This window comes from Lynx canadensis, chromosome B1 (genome assembly GCF_007474595.2).
Source record: "Lynx canadensis isolate LIC74 chromosome B1, mLynCan4.pri.v2, whole genome shotgun sequence".
Lineage (NCBI taxonomy): Eukaryota > Metazoa > Chordata > Mammalia > Carnivora > Felidae > Lynx > Lynx canadensis.
The window spans coordinates 39,980,049-39,998,298 of NC_044306.2; the positions used below are offsets into that span (position 1 = coordinate 39,980,049).

The 18,250-nt window shown below is 36.8% G+C and overlaps 1 protein-coding gene across 6 annotated transcripts in view; it reads right to left on the bottom strand.

Moving 5' to 3' along the window:
* Nucleotides 1–18,250, bottom strand: part of HOOK3 (hook microtubule tethering protein 3) — a 117,642-nt gene that overhangs the window by 14,656 nt on the left and 84,736 nt on the right. For 3 of the 6 annotated variants that reach the window (XM_030312517.2, XM_030312521.2, XM_030312519.2), the window contains 5 exons: nt 9,063–9,150; nt 6,348–6,353; nt 4,389–4,423; nt 945–1,027; nt 277–377 (listed from right to left, as the gene is read on the bottom strand). In XM_030312517.2, the coding sequence (XP_030168377.1) occupies nt 277–377; nt 945–1,027; nt 4,389–4,423; nt 6,348–6,353; nt 9,063–9,150 (313 nt within the window). The remainder of the gene's footprint in view (nt 1–276; nt 378–944; nt 1,028–4,388; nt 4,424–6,347; nt 6,354–9,062; nt 9,151–18,250) is intronic. The other 3 variants (XM_030312518.2, XM_032592853.1, XM_030312522.2) reach the window with 1 other exon arrangement.

Below are 18,250 nucleotides of genomic sequence, written 5' to 3' on the forward strand. Positions count from 1 at the left end.
GTTAAGCGTCCAACTTTGGCTCAGGTCATGATCTTGTGGTTCTTGAGTTCGAGCTCCACATCAGGCTCTGTGCTGACAGCTCAGAGCCTAGAGCCTGGAGCCTGGAGCCTGGAGCCTGGAGCCTGCTTGGAATTCTGTGTCTCCCTGTCTCTCTCTGCCCCTCCACCAGTCACACTCTATCTCTCTCTCAAAAATAAACAGTAAGAAAATAAAGAAAGAATAAACACTTAAAAAAAAGAAGAAAGTGGAGTGAGATGCCCAGACACTCATACTTACACTTTTGGCTTTCTCTAAGTATTTTTTATATCGTTCTTCCATTTGTTTCATTTCCTCTTCTTTCTTTCGTAAAGCTTCTTGCAGTTCTTCAATTTTTAAGGCTACAGATGGGGGGTGGGGGGAATTAGTGTTTAATGGGCACAAAGTTTCAGTTTGGGAGGATGAAAAAGTTCTGGAAATATTGGTTGCACAACAATGTGAATGTACTTAATGTCACTGAACTATATAATTAAGAAAAGTTAAATTCGTCATTTTTTTTTATGTGACGTAGATTTTACCACAGTGGGGAGAAAAAAGTCTGTGTCCTGCTCCACACAAAAGAATTAATAGGCTACCTACATGTGTAAATATCAAAAGCAGTCAAAATCTGGCTGACTTACATGCAACTTTACTATGAAAATAGCTAATTCATAAAATATTCATTAGCATCCATAGTTAAGGAAAAACTCAAAAGTATAATCAGAAATAATCTGAAGATGATTATATACTCTGTAAATAAGACAAATTTTTTAATTGCTAGGATATGTAACAGGACCTATTTCTGAAAGAATTTTATATAAACTTATTACTAGGGTAATGCCTGGCTAACCAATTTAAAACTATGCTAATTGGTAATATGTCAACTATACTTCAATTAAAAACAACTATGCTAATTAGGAAAAACTCACAGCTGTTATTAAATCGTGGCTCAAGATCTTCAATAATGGCTCTCTTCTTCTGCAATTCATTATTGGCTTCATGCAGCTTCTCCCTGCAACAAAATATATAACACATTGTCACCTACTACTGGTTCGTGTTTTTCTCCACTTGAAAGATTTAAGTTCTTTATTCTTGGGATACACTTGCATAGCACACAAGTGCTATGAAACAAAAAAGGATAAAAAGCGTAATCCAACACGAATTAAAACACACACACAAAATAGGCAAAAAAAATAGAGACAAAAATCTCAGACTTTGAAAGTTATCATTTCTTTTACAGAAACATGCACAAGAAGGTACAAAGAATTTAGTGATCTTCATCTTCTAGGAGTAAGTATATTATAAAAATTAATTTAAAACTTTACAGAGGTTTTACAATGCAAAATCTTATTCTAAAAAGTAAAGTTCTAAAAATAAAAATTAACAGAAAGAACACAATCCTCCAATAAAAAAGAATTAATGATACATGCACCCACCAGGATAGATTCCACAGAATAATGGTGACCATAGTAAGTCAGATACAAAGGGTAGTGCTGTAGGATCCTTTTTTTTAATGTTTATTTTTGAGAGAGACAGACAGACAGAGAGCCAGAGAGGGGCAGAGAGAGAGAGGGAGACACAGAATCTGAAGCAGACTCCAGGCTCTGAGCTGTCAGCACAGAGCCCGAAGCAGGGCTCAAATTTGTGAACCACAAGATCATAACCTGAGCCAAAGTTGGATGCTTAACCAACTGAGCCACCCAGAAGCCCCTGTAGGATTCCTTTTATATGAAGTTCAGAAAGTGTCAAAACTAATGAAAGGTGTTAAAAGAGCAGCATAGTGGCTAGTTTGCGGATGGAATCAATTAGACGGGAAAACGAAGAGTCCGGGGAGTTGCTGGAAGTATTCTACATGTTGATTTGGGTTACCTTTATATTGTAGGAAAACATTCATCAAGCTCTAGACTTAGGAACTTAGAACTTGTGTACTTTATGTAAGTTATATTCCAAAACAAAAGTAAAAAGTGAACAGAAAGTTTCTTCCTGGTAGTTATATAATATGCATAATTCTGGCACTTTATGAGAGGGGAAAAAAGGCTGCACAAATTGGAAAATACAGGGAAAAAAAGCTAAGAAGAAAACAGCACTATGTTAAGTCTATTCCTGTTTTTCCTACGTATAATACTTCAATAAATCAGTATCTTTTAAACAAATTCTTTGAGAATGTGATATATCTAGATAAATAATAAATATATAGTTTAAAGAATAAGAAAATTTAACCTAGTAAAGAAACAGGTTATGAGACAAATTATCACAGAACCTTAGGGAACCCAAGCCCAGAATTTTCACCTTTCTCCTGATTTTTGTGTAAGACTTTGTGTGCATTCCTGAACAATATACTGCTGAATTTTGCCCGATTTTACTTTATACATTATACTGTATGTATTGCTCTTGTGACTTCCATCTTTAACACTGTGCTCTCAAGATTCATGTATGTTGGTGTGTTGGCCCTAAGTTACATATTTTACCACATTGTTTGAATATACTTCATTCTATCTACCATTTTACAATTGGTGGCATTTGTATTGTTTCTACTTTTCTATGATTACAACGTACTTTCTTACGTTCTTCTACATGTTTCCTGATAGATGGTAACAGCATTTCTAGGAATCTAGGGCTTATACAGGGAGCAGAACTGATGGGTCACAGGATAGGTGCATGTTCAGTTTACTAAGTAAATCAATGTATAGTCCTACCATCAGTGGATTAGAACTACCATTACCGAACAGCTTTGGCAATTCTTAGTATGTCGGACTTTTAAATTTTACCAACTTGGTATGTGTAAATCAGCCTCCATTGCAGGTATAAATGTGCATGAGAATGACCATTTGAAATGTCTATGGACCCTGTTGTGGAATGAATTGTATCTCCCAAAAAAGATATAGTGAAGTCTTAACTCCCAGTACCTGTGAATGTAACATCATTTGAAAATACCATCTTTGCAGATATAATTAGTTAAGATGAGGTCATAATGAATCAGGGTGGGCCCTAAATCCAATGACTGATGTCCTTATTAGAAGGCCATGTGAAGATAAAACAGACAGAGAGAAGAATGCCATGTGAAGACGGAGATAGAATGATGTGTCTATATGCCAGGGAACACAAAGGACTGCTAGCAGCCATCATGAAGAGGGGTATGGAACAGATTCTCTCTTAGAACCTCCAGAAGGAATCACTTCCTTGATTTTAGACTTCTAGTCTTAAGAATTGGTAGAGGATAAATTTCTGCTTTTTTTAGCCACCCAGGCTGTAGTAATTTGTTGTGGCAGCCACAGGAAACTAACATAGGCCTCATTATCACTAATAAATTCTTTTAGATGAAGATATTTACCATGTAAATGAACACAGAACAATGGTCAGTTTTATGAAACAACAGGTACTCCACTTTTTTTGCAATAAAGAAATGGGAATAAGAAAAGGACAGAATTCAGGCTCTAGGTAACCTCACAATGGCTAGAAGGTACCATTTTCTGTCTACTAGTACATTAAGAATCTGCCCGTTGTTAGACTTGCCAGCAAGTGTCCATTGCTAGGATTATCTCACTTTTCACATGTTAAAAAAAAAATTGGAGGTGCCTGGGTGGCTCAGATGGTTACACTTCCAATTCTTCATTTCAGCTCAGGTTATGATATCACGGTTTGTGAGTTCAAGCCCCACATCGTGCTCTGCGCTGACAGTGCAGAGCCTGCTTGGGATTCTCTCTCTTCCTCTCTCTCTGTCCCTCCCCTGCTCGCTGGCTCTCTCTCAAAATAAATAAATAAACAAAACATTTTTGAAAAAATTTATTTCATCTTTAGATTAAAAAGTCATTTTCAGATGTATTTGCAATTGAAGGATATGTTTGCAAATCTGCTACTGATAGCTTTGCACTACTTTAAAACTTTACTTCAAAAGAAAGATTCAGCTGGCTATACTCTAGGGCTGGCAAACTACAGTCTGTGGGCCAAATTCAGCCTGCTGCCTGTTTTAGTATAAAGTTTTATTGGAATAGTCACATCAGTTTATAGTCAGTCTATGGCTGCTTTCAGATTACAAAGCTAAGTGGTTGTGGCACAGACCATGGCCACAGAAAAAGGTTTCTGCCTCCTGATCTAGACTGTCTCAAACTCCTCACTATAGTTAGTTATAAATACTATCACAAAGATGTAAAACCCAGGAATCTTATTTGAGAAAACAGTTCTAAAGCAGTAATTGCTTTGATTTAAGGACCTTGGGTTGAGATGACCCTTTAGACACTATTAACATGTCTTATAATTTCCCTTATCTTCAGGGGCCACCTGTGCCATGGCCTAGACACTCCATAACCATCTAACAAAATACTTCTATTTCACTAGAAAATAGGATAATGAGACTCAACAGCTTTTATACTTACAGATGTTCTTCAAGCTTCTTTTTTAGAAGAACTGACTGAAAATGGAAAATAAAGAAGTTTATTTAACATTTTAACTAATAAATTATTTTTTTAAAATAAAGAGTACAGTAGTAACCAACTCTGAATAAATTCTCAGTAAGTTCTCTTGTCAAAGAGCTCAAAACACACAATGTACCTAGGTCTATTTCTTTTTGGTTAGAGAGAGAGCAGCCCCTGATTGATAGCAATTGGTATAAAATACCCAGGAACTGCATATCTGAAATCTCTATAGTCATGAGGGTCAGGAGGAAATGACTGAGAAGACCATTTATATATAGACCTAATATTCTTGGAGTCAACAGGCAGGTAGCTAGAACTCTAGTAACTCTAATAGATTTTTTCCCAGGGCATGTGGCTAAGTCGGTTAAGTATCTGACTTTGGCTAAGGTCATGATCTCATGGTTCATGAGTTCAAGCCCCACATGGGGCTCTCTGTTGTCAGTGTAGAGCCTACTTTGGATCCTCTGTCTCCCTCTTTCTCTGCCTCTTCCTTGCCTGCGTACATGCATTCTCTCTCTCTCTCTTTCAAAAATAAATAAACATTAAAAAAAAACACCCAATAACAGATTTTTCCCTAACATATTCTTTATCTACTGTATAATTTCCTTGTATCATGATAGATACTGGGATTAACTTCCATAAATACTGACTCACTCCGAGATTTCTGAATATGCACACAAATAATTTATGTGATGGTATGGGAATGTGAAGGATGGCATATGCACAGAATTTAATGGACTGAAGAACACGGCTTTGGCTGAGTATTTTTTAAAAATTCTCCTAAAAAGCAGATCAGAATTGACCTAAAAACAAAAAATAATGGCATTCTACATAGGACCACTAGGTTTCATTATACTTGTAGGGCACATATTATTAATGAATTCTATCAAACATTCCATTTTGAGATAAATTCAGCCAAACCCAGTTAATAAAACAAACCCAGCTTATAAAACAAACTGTCCAATCAGCCAATAGCAGCAGTGAGGGGCGAAAAAACCTCACATTAAGTTCTTTGATTTTCAGTCACCTTAATTAATAACGATTACTATAATTATTCATTCAAGTCCATTGTAACACAGCTCTGGAATTTATCCAATTCGCTTCTTTGCTCAGTATATTAACTAGAGCAAGATCAGTGGACTATAAGGTCCTCTATCAGTGCTTCCCCCAAATATAAAAAAAAGGGACTAACCTATTAACTTTCAATTATTGCTTGTTCCTTCTTTAGTACAGAGAGTAAAGTGAACATATTTTCTAAATACTTTAACTACAACTTTGCATTTGTGTTTTGACTGGAATTTAGCAAAATTAGTTTTAACTGAGATAATACACAATAATTACCTCATGAATGGTTAATATACTAGACACTGTGTATAGTGTGTACTGTGTACAGACTGTCGCACGCAGTCTCATGTTAATCTCACAATGTGAGCAATGTTAGCCCCATATTATAGGTGAGGGAGGTAAGACTGGGGAGACATTCAGTGATTTCAAGTGGCAGACCCAAAATTAACACCCAGGTCGGCCAGACTCCAAAGTTTATACATGGTCTTTACTTCCATGTTTTCGATGCTCCAGCACTTCTCCACTAAAGACTGTTACTATTAAAGTAGTGGCAGGAGGCCAGTTACTATTTGCCATAGGAAAATAGCTTCAATGTGATTTATAAAAGGGGGTAGAACAGAAGTGGGATGGTAAAAAAATAAGAGCAGAGGTTTTTTGGTTTGACTTGTTTTCAATATCCTCTTAAATATCTTAAGTGTAAAGGGCATAAACCTATAAGGCAATAATATTGGTATATTCATTTTCCATAAAATTTGCATCACTTAAAAATTTAATACCATCAACTGTGATGGAAGAGAATGTACATAAATCAAAAAGTTGCTCAATATATAGAAATGAATAGGAAGCCATACTTACAATAGCCTTTTGAGCAGAAACCATGCCAAGAGACAGAGAGGACATATTAGTATGAAGCAAACACAGCAGCCAATAGAAGGAACGATTTAGTAATTCATGAATAGAAGTAAAAGTTATGCATTTTTTTTTTCAAAAATGTACAGTTTTCTTTCTTCTATGGTGTCCTCATCCTGTCTCGTTCTCTGGAGTTTTATACAATGTGGCTAGCTCAAATTATCCATATGACTGGATATAACAATGTTTTTCTGCTTCCATGCTAAAAATAAATGACATAAAAATAATAATAAAAATGTGTAAACCATCCTACTCTGACTTAAGGTCACATGAAAGGACTGTGCTTTTGATAACAGAAATAGGCAGGAATTATAATGTTCTCCAGAGAGGACCAGTTCCACTGGGCAGGTTGTCCTACATACTACATACTCTGGAGACGCAATGCCGTAAGGTAGTGAAAGAGAAGATGAAAGCATCAAACATTTGCTGGGGGAAAGAACCACATACTTTCTCCACACCATTTTGAGGCCTATCAGAGAAAGTTCCTATTGGAATAGGAACTCTGAGGAAATATCTAAGAATTTAGAGCAAGACATTTAGAATCTGGGCAGTCAAATAAATGGACTAACTTATGCAAATAGTACTTTTAGGGCCAGGATCTCACTTCTGAAATATGTTCTCTTAAAGTGATGGCACAGAGCATATTTAATTAGATTTGCTTACCACAGTGATATCTAAATCAGGCTACACAAAATTATTTTTTACAGAATGAATTTCCTCTGTGTCTCTGAGTAAGAGAATCAAGCCTGTACAATGGCTATCGCTATAACACTAAAGTAGAGCTAATACTGATGTTCTGCCACTCTTACTTCCTATGTACCACATGCCCTTCCCCTTTCTACCATAACAAATCAACAAAAAGTCTCCTCAAAGTTTTAGAGACCAAAACAAAGTCTACATTTACCTCAGTTTAAGGGACCCAGTGATTTCACTGAAGAAATCACTTTGGTTCATCTCTAAGAACTTAGCTGGGCTTCCTAATACTTTAATACACTAATGGTGGTTTTGCTTCACCTCTTCCTGGTTTAGCATTCTGGATTAAAAGTATGTTTAATCAAGTATGTTTATGACATTTCAAACTAGTTCTATTTTAATAAGGGAATAAGGTAGGTTGGATGCTGGTTACAGTTTTAGGAACTAGGAATCAATCTGGGATCTAAGAAAGACTATCAACACATTAATTAAAGGATAAACTAAAACCACCGATCTTAGAGGGTACTGTCAATAGAAGACAGATACATGTTTATGAAACTCCTAAAATTAGGTCAATAATGAGCTTTTTGTATCTAATATTTGGAGGTTTTGAGTAATATACAGATTTAATACCCCTTTTTTGGTTCCTTTTGTTTTTATGCCCTCTTATATTTATAAGGCTGGAAAGAAATGATAGATCGGTAGTTCTGACATTCTCCAAAAAGACTACCAATGGAAGCAACTGTGTAGGTTTATACTCAAAGGCCAGAGTTTATAGCAAATTATACCAGCAATAATAAAAAAGAACTGACTGAAGCAAAGATTAAACTATTTTTGAATACTTTATTGTTGTAATTCTACTGTATACTGCTTATTAAATGTAAAAGATGTGGAAAATTTAATTTATTTGCACTTTCATCAGAGACTGACTATTATGTGCTACAGAAGCACTGTGATAGACAGTGAGCATGAGAAGATGAAAGTCCATCTAGTTCCTGGCTTAATGCATTTACGATATTCTAGTGTGAGCGTGCCATTCAAGCAGGCAAGGCTATGACAGACATGCAGTACTCTGCATAAGAGAATATAAAAAGAAGGTCAGTGAACTTATATTGAGTGGGGCAGTGCTGGGGATAGTAAGAGGGATTCAGAAATCCAGAGGTGGTTATTTCTAGGAATAACACTATTTTTAAAAATATCAATTATACATAAAAATTTCTGGGGCATCTGGGTGGCTCAGTCGGTTAAGCGTCCGACTTCGGCTCAGGTCATGATTTCACGGTCCGTGGGTTCGAGCCCCGCATCGGGCTCTGTGCTGACAGCTCAGAGCCTGGAGCCCGTTTCAGATTCTGTGTCTCCCTCTCTCTGCCCCTCCCCTGTTCATGCTCTGTCTCAAAAATAAATAAACGTTAAAAAAAAAAATTAAAAAAAAAAATTTCTATTTGAACATACTAAATTTGTACAGCGTTTTTGTTGTTGTTGACCAGAGGGAAAAACCCTGTACTCTGAATACTGAGAGGAGTACATTTAAAACACAAAGCCTCAGGGAGCCTGGCTTGCTCAGTCGGAAGAGCATGTGACTCTAGTTCTCAGAGTCGTGAGTTTGAGCCCCACGATGGGTATAGAGGCAACTTAAATGAATAAATAAATAAAAACTTAAAAAAAAAAAAATCCTAGCTTCTCTACTCTGTAAATCAAACAAACAAAAACCCCACGAAGTGAATTCCTTAGTTAATAACTACAAATAAACTTCTAATTCCCAGCAGAAGGATTCCAAAACAGACAATGAAGTACTGTCTGGTCCTTTTCACAAGGAACATTAGTAAAAGGAAAACACTGTTGTTGTTTTTTTCTATAACGAATATAATTATAAATTATTTTGACAGAGACCATAAAAAAAAAAAAAGTTATAGCTTTTCTTAACATTGTGAAACTTTTGGACCATGCTCAGTTCACATTAAAACTTACATCTTCTGCTTTTGAGCCTTGATCCTGTAAAGATTTTTGCAGTTCTTCAACTTGTGACTGTACTTCCAGAAGTCTTTGATTCACCAGCCTAGAAATCAAACATATATTAATTTGTCAAGTTCAGACTTACTTATACCTTCTCCCTTGGTTTTCATATTGGTTAGAGACACAGTATAATTAGCAACACAAAGCTAAGATAGTAGTGCAGCTCACTGTTAAGATTATTTTTTGTTTTACTTGAAATTAAAAAAAAAAAGTTTATTTTTGAGAAAGAGTGTTTGTGCATAAGTGAGGGAGGGGCAGAGAGAGGGGTACAGAGGATCCAAAGCAGGCTCCACACTGACAGCAGACAGCCTGATGCAGGGCTCAAACTCATGAACCATGAGACTGTGACCTGAGCAACAAACTCAGACACTTAATGACTGAGCCACCCAGGTGCCCCTTACTTGAAATTTCTATGATGATTTCAAATATGGTATTTTAGTGGACATATCTTGTCATACCAGTATACTTATGCATATCTAATTATCTGAAATTCACTTCAATACATGTTTATTCCCACTATGTGTCATGCACCATGCTCAGCATGGTGTTAAAAGATCCCTGTACTCAAGGAATTTAGTGGGGAAGCAAAATGTTAAAATACAAGATAAATACCTTAACATATCACACAGAGGTACAAAAAAGAATAATGATTGCTCAAAGCAGCAAGAATTAAATCTAATTGTATGGGGGAGTTAGGCTTGACTGAACTGAGACTAGAACAATAAATAAAACACTTAAGTGATTAAGGATGGAAAGGGGATTTAAGACAGAATTCATCATGTCCAAAGCACACAGAAATATGAGGGGACACAGTGAGTTCAAAAATGGCATGTCTAGAGCCTACTTAAAATTTAAAAAAAAATTCTATTTTTTTTCAATGTTTATTTATTTTTGAGAGAGAGAGAGAGAGACAGAGTGCGAGCAGGGGGAGGGGCCATAAGAAAGGGAGACACATAATCCAAAGTAGGCTCCAGGTTCTGAGCTGTCAACATAGAGCTGGACGTGGGGCTCCAACTCACAAACCATCAGATCATGATCATGACCTGAGCCAAAGTCAGATGCTTAACTGACTGAGCCACCCCGGTGTCCCCCTCCCCAATATTGTTTAAGTATGGGGGTGTCATTCAGTTGGTACTGTGTGTGACTCTTGATCTCAGGGTTGTGAGTTAAGCCCCACATTAGATCTGGAGTCTACTTAAAATTAAAATTAAAATTAAAATAGGTAAAGTTAAAATTAAAATAGATAATAAAAAAAATTCCTTAAGAATGGCATATCTATGAGGGGAACAATGGCTAGATGAAACCAGAGAAGAGGAGAGGTTGTTGAGTACAGCCTTACATGAAATGTGTATTTAGAACTTATCCTATGATCTGGCCTAAAATCTGGCTGAATAACTCCGCCTTTAAGAATGTTGATTCTGGACCTCATACATCCTCTAAGTCATTATGATGCAACACTCAGTATACCAGCCTGGTTCTCTAGGTCTTGGGATTCCTCCTTGGAATCTTTGAAGGATTGCCAGAGGGTGAGACTTAATCAAAAATAGTTTACAAAGATAACATTGATTTAAGGATGGAAGATGTTATTAAAAAGGTCAAAGTGAAGGCATGAAGACCGGAAGGAGACTACTACAATTATTACTAAATATGCCTGAAAGAGGAGGGAACAAGGATGAAATATATCTAAAAGGCAAAAGAATACAAGGATTAAAAAATAACACTCAGAATTCTGGTTTGAGCTTTTGGAAAACATTTACTGAGAAGGAGAATATAGGAGAAGCAGGTTGCTAAATGAAGGTAAGCTCATTTTGTAGTTGTTGAAAATGCAGCACCTTGAGTTATCTGTCAAACAGCTGTATCTCTGCATCTGAAGCACAAAGAGAAATCTGACTTGAAAAGATAGATGTGAGAGCCATTTGGAGTTAACAGAAGCCTTGAACAAAAATAATATCGATTAGAAAGAATGTAAAGAAGAGTAGAAAAGAGGAACAAAGATGGTCCATGGCAGATCACCAACCAGAGGGTAGTAAGAGAAACATCACCCTGAAGAGAAGTAGGAGAAACATAAGAGAGGTATTTTAACTGAAACTTTAAAAAGTTTAAGGAAGGGGAGGATGATCAACAGCAATGAATACAACAGACACGAGGAAAGATAAAATTTTGAATGCTCCCACTGGATTGGCCATTTACAAGATGACTGGTTATTTTAGTAGGAAATACTTTAGTGGAATGGTAGAAGCCAGACTATCTCAAATTAAGGACAAAACAGGGCAATGAACATTTAGAATCTAAACAGCCAGAAAATTCAATAAGCATTTTTTTTTTTTTACTAAACAAACTGTAAGAAATTCTTCCCATAAATGTTACAGTTCTATAATTAGTGACAATCACATTGAAAATTCAATCAAATCTATGATAATAACTAATGTTTTTCACATCAAGGAACAGAAAATCTAGGTGCTATTTATTTTATTTATTTTCTTAAAGTTTATTTATTTTTGGGGGGGAAGGAGCAGAGCAAGAAGGAGAGGAAGAATCCCAAGCAGGCTCCATGCTCCATAACTGTGCAATCACAACCTAAGATCGTGAGATCTTGACCTGAGATCAAGAGTTGGATGCTTTACCAATTGAACCACGCCGGCACCCCTCGGTGTTTTTTAAATAGTGAAGGAATTATCTGAAAATCCATATTCAATATGGGGAGATATACAAATACATTACTAGTGACACTGTAACTTTGTTCAATCTTTTCAGAAAGTAATATGGAAATATATTTCAAACCATTAGAGTATTTCAACCATCCATTTGGCCATTTTTGAAATTATTTAGTCAACAAATACTGTAAGCCTATTAGGCCTTGGTAAATGCCATATATAATAAGTCTACCAAGATGTTCCTTGGAAGTATTTGACACAAATTTTCAGTAATGGGGAATAGACAAGCAAATACCCCAAACATTAATGGGGAATAAACAAACAAAAGTGTGAAGTATTTACACACATACAAGTATGAAGCTATGTAAACATATGAGCTCACCTTTTTTCAAAAAAATGCAAACTTCAAAAAGCCAAAATAAATGAGGACTCTAATACCTACTTCATGGTGCTGTTCAGAAAAGTAAGGTATTATATAGTGTCTAGTGCAGTACCTGTACAGAGCAGGCACTCTATAAGTGTGAATTGCTTCTACTTATTTTCTCCCCCTTCAGAAGTTTAGTTAACATATTAATTAAAATCTATTTACATATAATTTTCAAGGGTGTACAGAAAGAGGATGAGCTTGTAATCACAATATACTCTGGGCAGGAAGGGAACAAGGTCACGTATGCTTTGAGAAAGCTCCCTGAGTGAGGGTCAGCAGGTATTACAGATTTTTAAAATGCCAACTTGCTGAGAAAACTAATTGGAAAGGACTTTGGAGGTTTACTATAAACCTTTCCTTCTGACAGACAATGTACCGGTGCTGAACAAATTGTGTTTAAGTTAAAAGATTCCGTGGAACTCAAGTTTCTTTGTACTAGTCTAATGCTGTATGCTTGTAAGAGATTAAGTTAGAGACAAGGTCATCTACTTACTTATTAAACTCAGTAAGAACTAACTAATCCTGAAGAGAAAAAAATGCTCTGCAGGAGAAAGAAAAAATAAGTTTTGCAAACACGGAAAAAGATTACTTGGCAAGAAAGAGTATGGATGGGGTGCCTGGCTAGCTCAGTCAATGGAGCCTGCAGCTCTTGATCTTGGGTTGTGACTTCAAGCCCCACAGTGGGTATAGAGATTGCTTAAAAATAAAATCTTTTATTTTTATTATTTTTTTTAAATAAAATCTTTTAAAAAAGAAAGGCAGGAAGGGAAGGAAGGGAGAGGGAGAAGAAGGGGAAGGGAAAGGAAGGGAAAGAGAAAGAGGAAGTAAGGAAAGAAGGAAGGAAGGAAGGAAGGAAGGAAGGAAGGAAGGAAGGAAGGCAGGATTAGATAGAGGCTCTGAATTCAGGCAGCCTGGGTCTAAGCCCAAATTCCCTCACCAATAAAACTTTAATAAAGATAAGACTACATATTTAAAATAAATAGCACAATGTTTGGAACAGACAAAAGCTAATAAACATTAACTGCTATTATTAATATTATTATTGTTATAGGTTACAGATGGTCATACTATAAATGTAAGTTATCAGTACTGTAATTCAGGAAATAGTTCTGCTAGGAAAATGGCAGAGTAGGAGGACCATGACTAAGCTCATTGTGGCCCACAGCTACAACTAGGTAACATTCACATCAGTGTAAATAACCTAGAAAATGACCCAAGGACTGGCAGAACAAACTTCACAACTAAAGGTAGGGAAGAGGCCACATGGAAGAAGGTGGCAAGGGCAAAGCCACGGTCTGGGAGTGAAACAGACCATGACTGTCTGTGGCGGGGAGGGAGCCAGAAAGAGCAGAAAACAGACTTTCAAAATATTTGACTTTGAAAGTTAGAGGGGCCAAATTTTATGAGTTCTTAAAACCAGCAGGACTTAAAGCCTGGAATTTTAAAAACTGGTGAGCTTGGTTCTGGTAGAGACCTGAGTGCATTAGGAAGTGGTGCCCCAGTCTGTAAACAGACAGCATGACCAACAGCAGTGTAAGTAAATACAGCAGAGAACCAGCAGTTTGAGGGCAGATGAGAGGGAGAGTGATTTGTCCATCTCAGAATGTGGCCTAGAGAGACACGGATCACGCAGACACCCCTCCAGGAACAAGGAGCTGGTAGTCACCATTTCCCTTTCCCTGTCCCAGAACATAAACACACATCACCACTCCTACCTAATTTCTTCGCACCAAGCACTGCTCCTGATGTTCTGCCCTTCCCAGTCATGCTCCCCTTAGTCCCTCCCAACACTGTAGGTCCCCTTCCCCCAGAAGATAGTGCAAACCCTGCCAACACCACATCTCCCAACCCACATGTTTTGTGGGGCAGGTCTCATTTTCCAAGCACACCATTGCACATTAAAATGCACCCCACCCCTGCTGGGGACCAAACACTGCCCACAATATGCAAAGAGAGCCTCTACAAGACAAATGACTGAAGGACAAAAAGGTCAAGACACAACAGCAGGGTACACACAAAAGACTCCTTGAAGTGCCAAGCCCTGGGGAACAGGGGACACTGCACTGCAAGGCACCACAGGACCTCTTCTTCATAAGGCTATTATCATTAAAAGTAAGAGGAGTAGCTGACTTTCTGAACAAAAACAGACACAGAAAACAAAATGAAATGAGAAGACAGAGAAATGTTTCCCAAATGTAAGAACAGGACCACACCACAGCAAGAGACCAAAGCAAAGTAGACACATATAATATGCCTGATAGGGAATTTAAGGTAATGATCATAAAGATATTCACTGGACTTGAGAAAAGCATGGAGGACATCAGTGAGACCCTTAACAAAGAGATAAAAAAATGACTTATCAGAAGGGTGTCTGGGTGGCTCAATCAGTTAAGTATCTGACTCTTGATTTCACGTTAGGTCATTATCTGGAAGGTGGTGGGATCGAGCCCTGTGCGGGGCTCTGTGCTGACAGCATGGAGCCTGCTTGGGATTCTCTCTCAAAATAAACTTTTTTTAAAAAAATGACTAATCAGAGATGAAGTATACAATAAATGAAATTAAAAATACACTTGATGGAATAAATAGCAGGCTAGATGACTTGAAAGACACAGTAATGGGAAATAACCAAGCTAAGCAAACGAGAGGAAAGAAAATTAAGCAAATGGAGAATAGTCACAGGGAACTCAGTGACTCCATCAAACATAACATCCACATTATAGGGATCTCAGAAGAAGAAGAGAGAGATAAGGGGGCAGACAATTTATTTGAAGACATAATAGCTGAAAACTTCCCCAATCTGGGGAAGGAAACTAACATCCAGATCCAGGAAGCACAGAGATTCCCCCTAAAATTCAACCCCAAAAAAGTTCACACCAAGACGCATAGTAATATAATGGCAAAAAGCAGAGATAAAGAAAAAAATTTAAAAGCAGTAAGAGAAAAGACAGTTACATAAAGGAAACCCCACAAGGCTATCAGTGGATTTTTTAACAGAAACTTTGCAGGCTAGAAGGGGTGGCATGATATATTTTAAGTGCTGAAAGGGAAAAATCTGCAGCCAAGAATACTCTATCCAGCAAGGCTATCATTCAGAATAGGTGACAGAAAGAGTTTCTCAAACAAAAACTAAAAGAGTTCATGACCACTAAACCAGCCCTATAAGAAATACTGAAGGGGATTCTTTGGAAAGGAAAGATCATAAAGGAATATGAAAAGTAAAAAACACAAAAGTAGGAAAAATAAATGTTTTTATAAAAATCAGTGAAGGGATTCATAAAAGAAAAGGATGCAAAATATGACACTATATACCTAAAACAAGGAGCAGAGGAATAAAGAATGGGTTTAAATTTAAGCGACCATCAACTTAAGATAGACTGCTATATACAGAAGATGTTATATACAAACTTAAAGGTAACCACAAATCAAAAACCAGTAATAAATATGCAAAGAATAAAGAGAAAAGAATCCAAGTATATCACTACAGAAAGCCAATAAATGATGAAAGAGAACAAGGATCAGAGAAAAACTATAGACACAACCACAAAACAAGTAACAAAATGACAACAGACACAAATCTATCAATAATTACGTTGAATGTAAATGGACTAAATGCTCCAAACCACACAGGGTGACAGAGTGGATAAAAAAACAAGACTCATCTATATGCTGCCTATAGGAGACTCATTTCACACCTCAAGACACCAGCAGATTGAAAGTGAGGGGACAGAGAAACATTCATCATGCAAATGGATGTCAAAAGAAAGCCAGGGAAGCAATACTTCTAAAACACAAAGTAGACTTTATTATTATTATTTTTTTAACGTTTTATTTATTTTGAGACAGGGAGAGACAGAGCATGAACAGGGGAGGGTCAGAGAGAGGGAGACACAGAATCTGAAACAGGCTCCAGGCTCTGAGCTGTCAGCACAGAGCCTGACGCGGGGCTCGAACTCACGGACTGGAAGATCATGACCTGAGCCGAAGTCGGCCACTTAACCAACTGAGCCACCCAGGCGCCCCACAAGTAGACTTTAAAAGAAAGACTGCAATAAGAGACAGAGAGAGACTATAAGATAATAAAAAAGGGATGATCCAACAAAAGGATATAACAACTGTAAATATTTATGCATGAAACATGGGAACACCCAAATACATAAAACAATTACTAACAAACATAAAGGAACTAATCTGTAGTAATACAATAATAGTAGAGGACTTTAACACCTCACTTCCATCAATGGACAGACCAACCACTTAGAAAATCAAGAAGGATGGGGCGCCTGGGTGGCGCAGTCGGTTAAGCGTCCGACTTCAGCCAGGTCACGATCTCGCGGTCCGTGAGTTCGAGCCCCGCGTCGGGCTCTGGGCTGATGGCTCGGAGCCTGGAGCCTGTTTCCGATTCTGTGTCTCCCTCTCTCTCTGCCCCTCCCCCGTTCATGTTCTGTCTCTCTCTGTCCCAAAAATAAATAAACGTTGAAAAAAAAAAAATTTAAAAAAAAGAAAATCAAGAAGGAAACAGTGGCTTGAATGACATACTAGACTAGATTTAATATTCAAAACATTCCAAAATAACAGTAAAATATACATTCTTTTCAAGTGCACATGAAACATTCTCCAGAACAGATCACATATTTGGCCACAAAACAAATCTCTTAACCAATTCAACAAAATCGAAGTCATATCATGCATCTTTTCTGAATATAATGCTATGAAACTAGAAATCAACCACAAGAAAAAAATCTGCAAAGAGCATAAATACATGCTACTAAACGATGAATGGGTCAACCAAGAAATCAAAGAAATCAAAACTTAACATGGAAACAAATGAAAATGAAAACACAATAGTCCAAAATCTTTGGGATGCAGCAAAAGTGGTTCTAAGAAGGAAGTTTACGGCAATACAGGCCTACATCAAGAAGAAAAATCTCAAATAAACAATCTAATCGTATCCCTAAAGGAAGTAGAAAAAGAAGAACAAACAAAACCCAAACTCAGCAAGTGGAATGAAATGATAATGATTAGGGCAGATAGAAGTTATATAGAAACTTAAAAAAAAAAAAAATCCATTAGAACATATCAGTGAAGCCAAAAGCTGGTTCTTTGAAACTATCAACAAATTTGATAAACCTGTAGCCACTTATTACAAAAGAGAGAGGATCCAAATAAATAAAATCACTAATGAAAGAGGAGAAATAATAATGACCATGACAGAAATACAAACAATTTTAACAGTATTATACGAGAAGCTACATGCTAATAAATTGGACAACTTGGAAGAAATGGATAATTCCTGGAAAACATGTAACCTACCAAAACTAAAGCAGGAATAGAATATTTGAGCAGACCAATTACTAACAATGAAATTAAATCAGTAATCAAAAAACTCCCAAGAAACAAGTCCAGGACCAGATGGCTTCACAGATGAATTTTACCAAACATTTAGAGAAATTAATACCTATCCTTCTCAAACTATTCCAAAAAATACAAGAGAAAGGAAAACTTCCAAATTCATTCCATGAGGCCAGCATCACCCTGATCATACCAAAACCTGATAATGACACCACAAAAAAAGAGAACCATAGGCCAATATCTCTTAGGAATATAGATGCAAAAATCTTCAACAAAGTATCAGGAAACTAAATCCATTAACACATTAAAAACCCTCTGCAAAGTAGATCCACAGGGAGCATACCTCAAGATAATAAAGACCTTATATGAAACATCCACAGCCAACATCATATTCAATGGTGAAAAACAGAGCTTTTCCCCTAAAGTCTGGAACAAGACAAGAATGTCCACTCTCAGTACTTTTATTCAATATAGTACTGAAAATCTGAGCCACACCAATCAGACAACATGAAGAAATAAAAGGCATCCAAATTGGTAAGGAAGAGGTAAAATTCTCACTATTTGCACTTGACATGGTACCACTTATAGAAAACTCCACCAAAAAATGACTAGAACTGATAAAAAAAAATTCATTCGCAGGATACAAAGTCAAGATACAGAAATCTATTGCATTCCTATACAGTAATAATAGAGCAGCAGAAAAAGAAATTAAG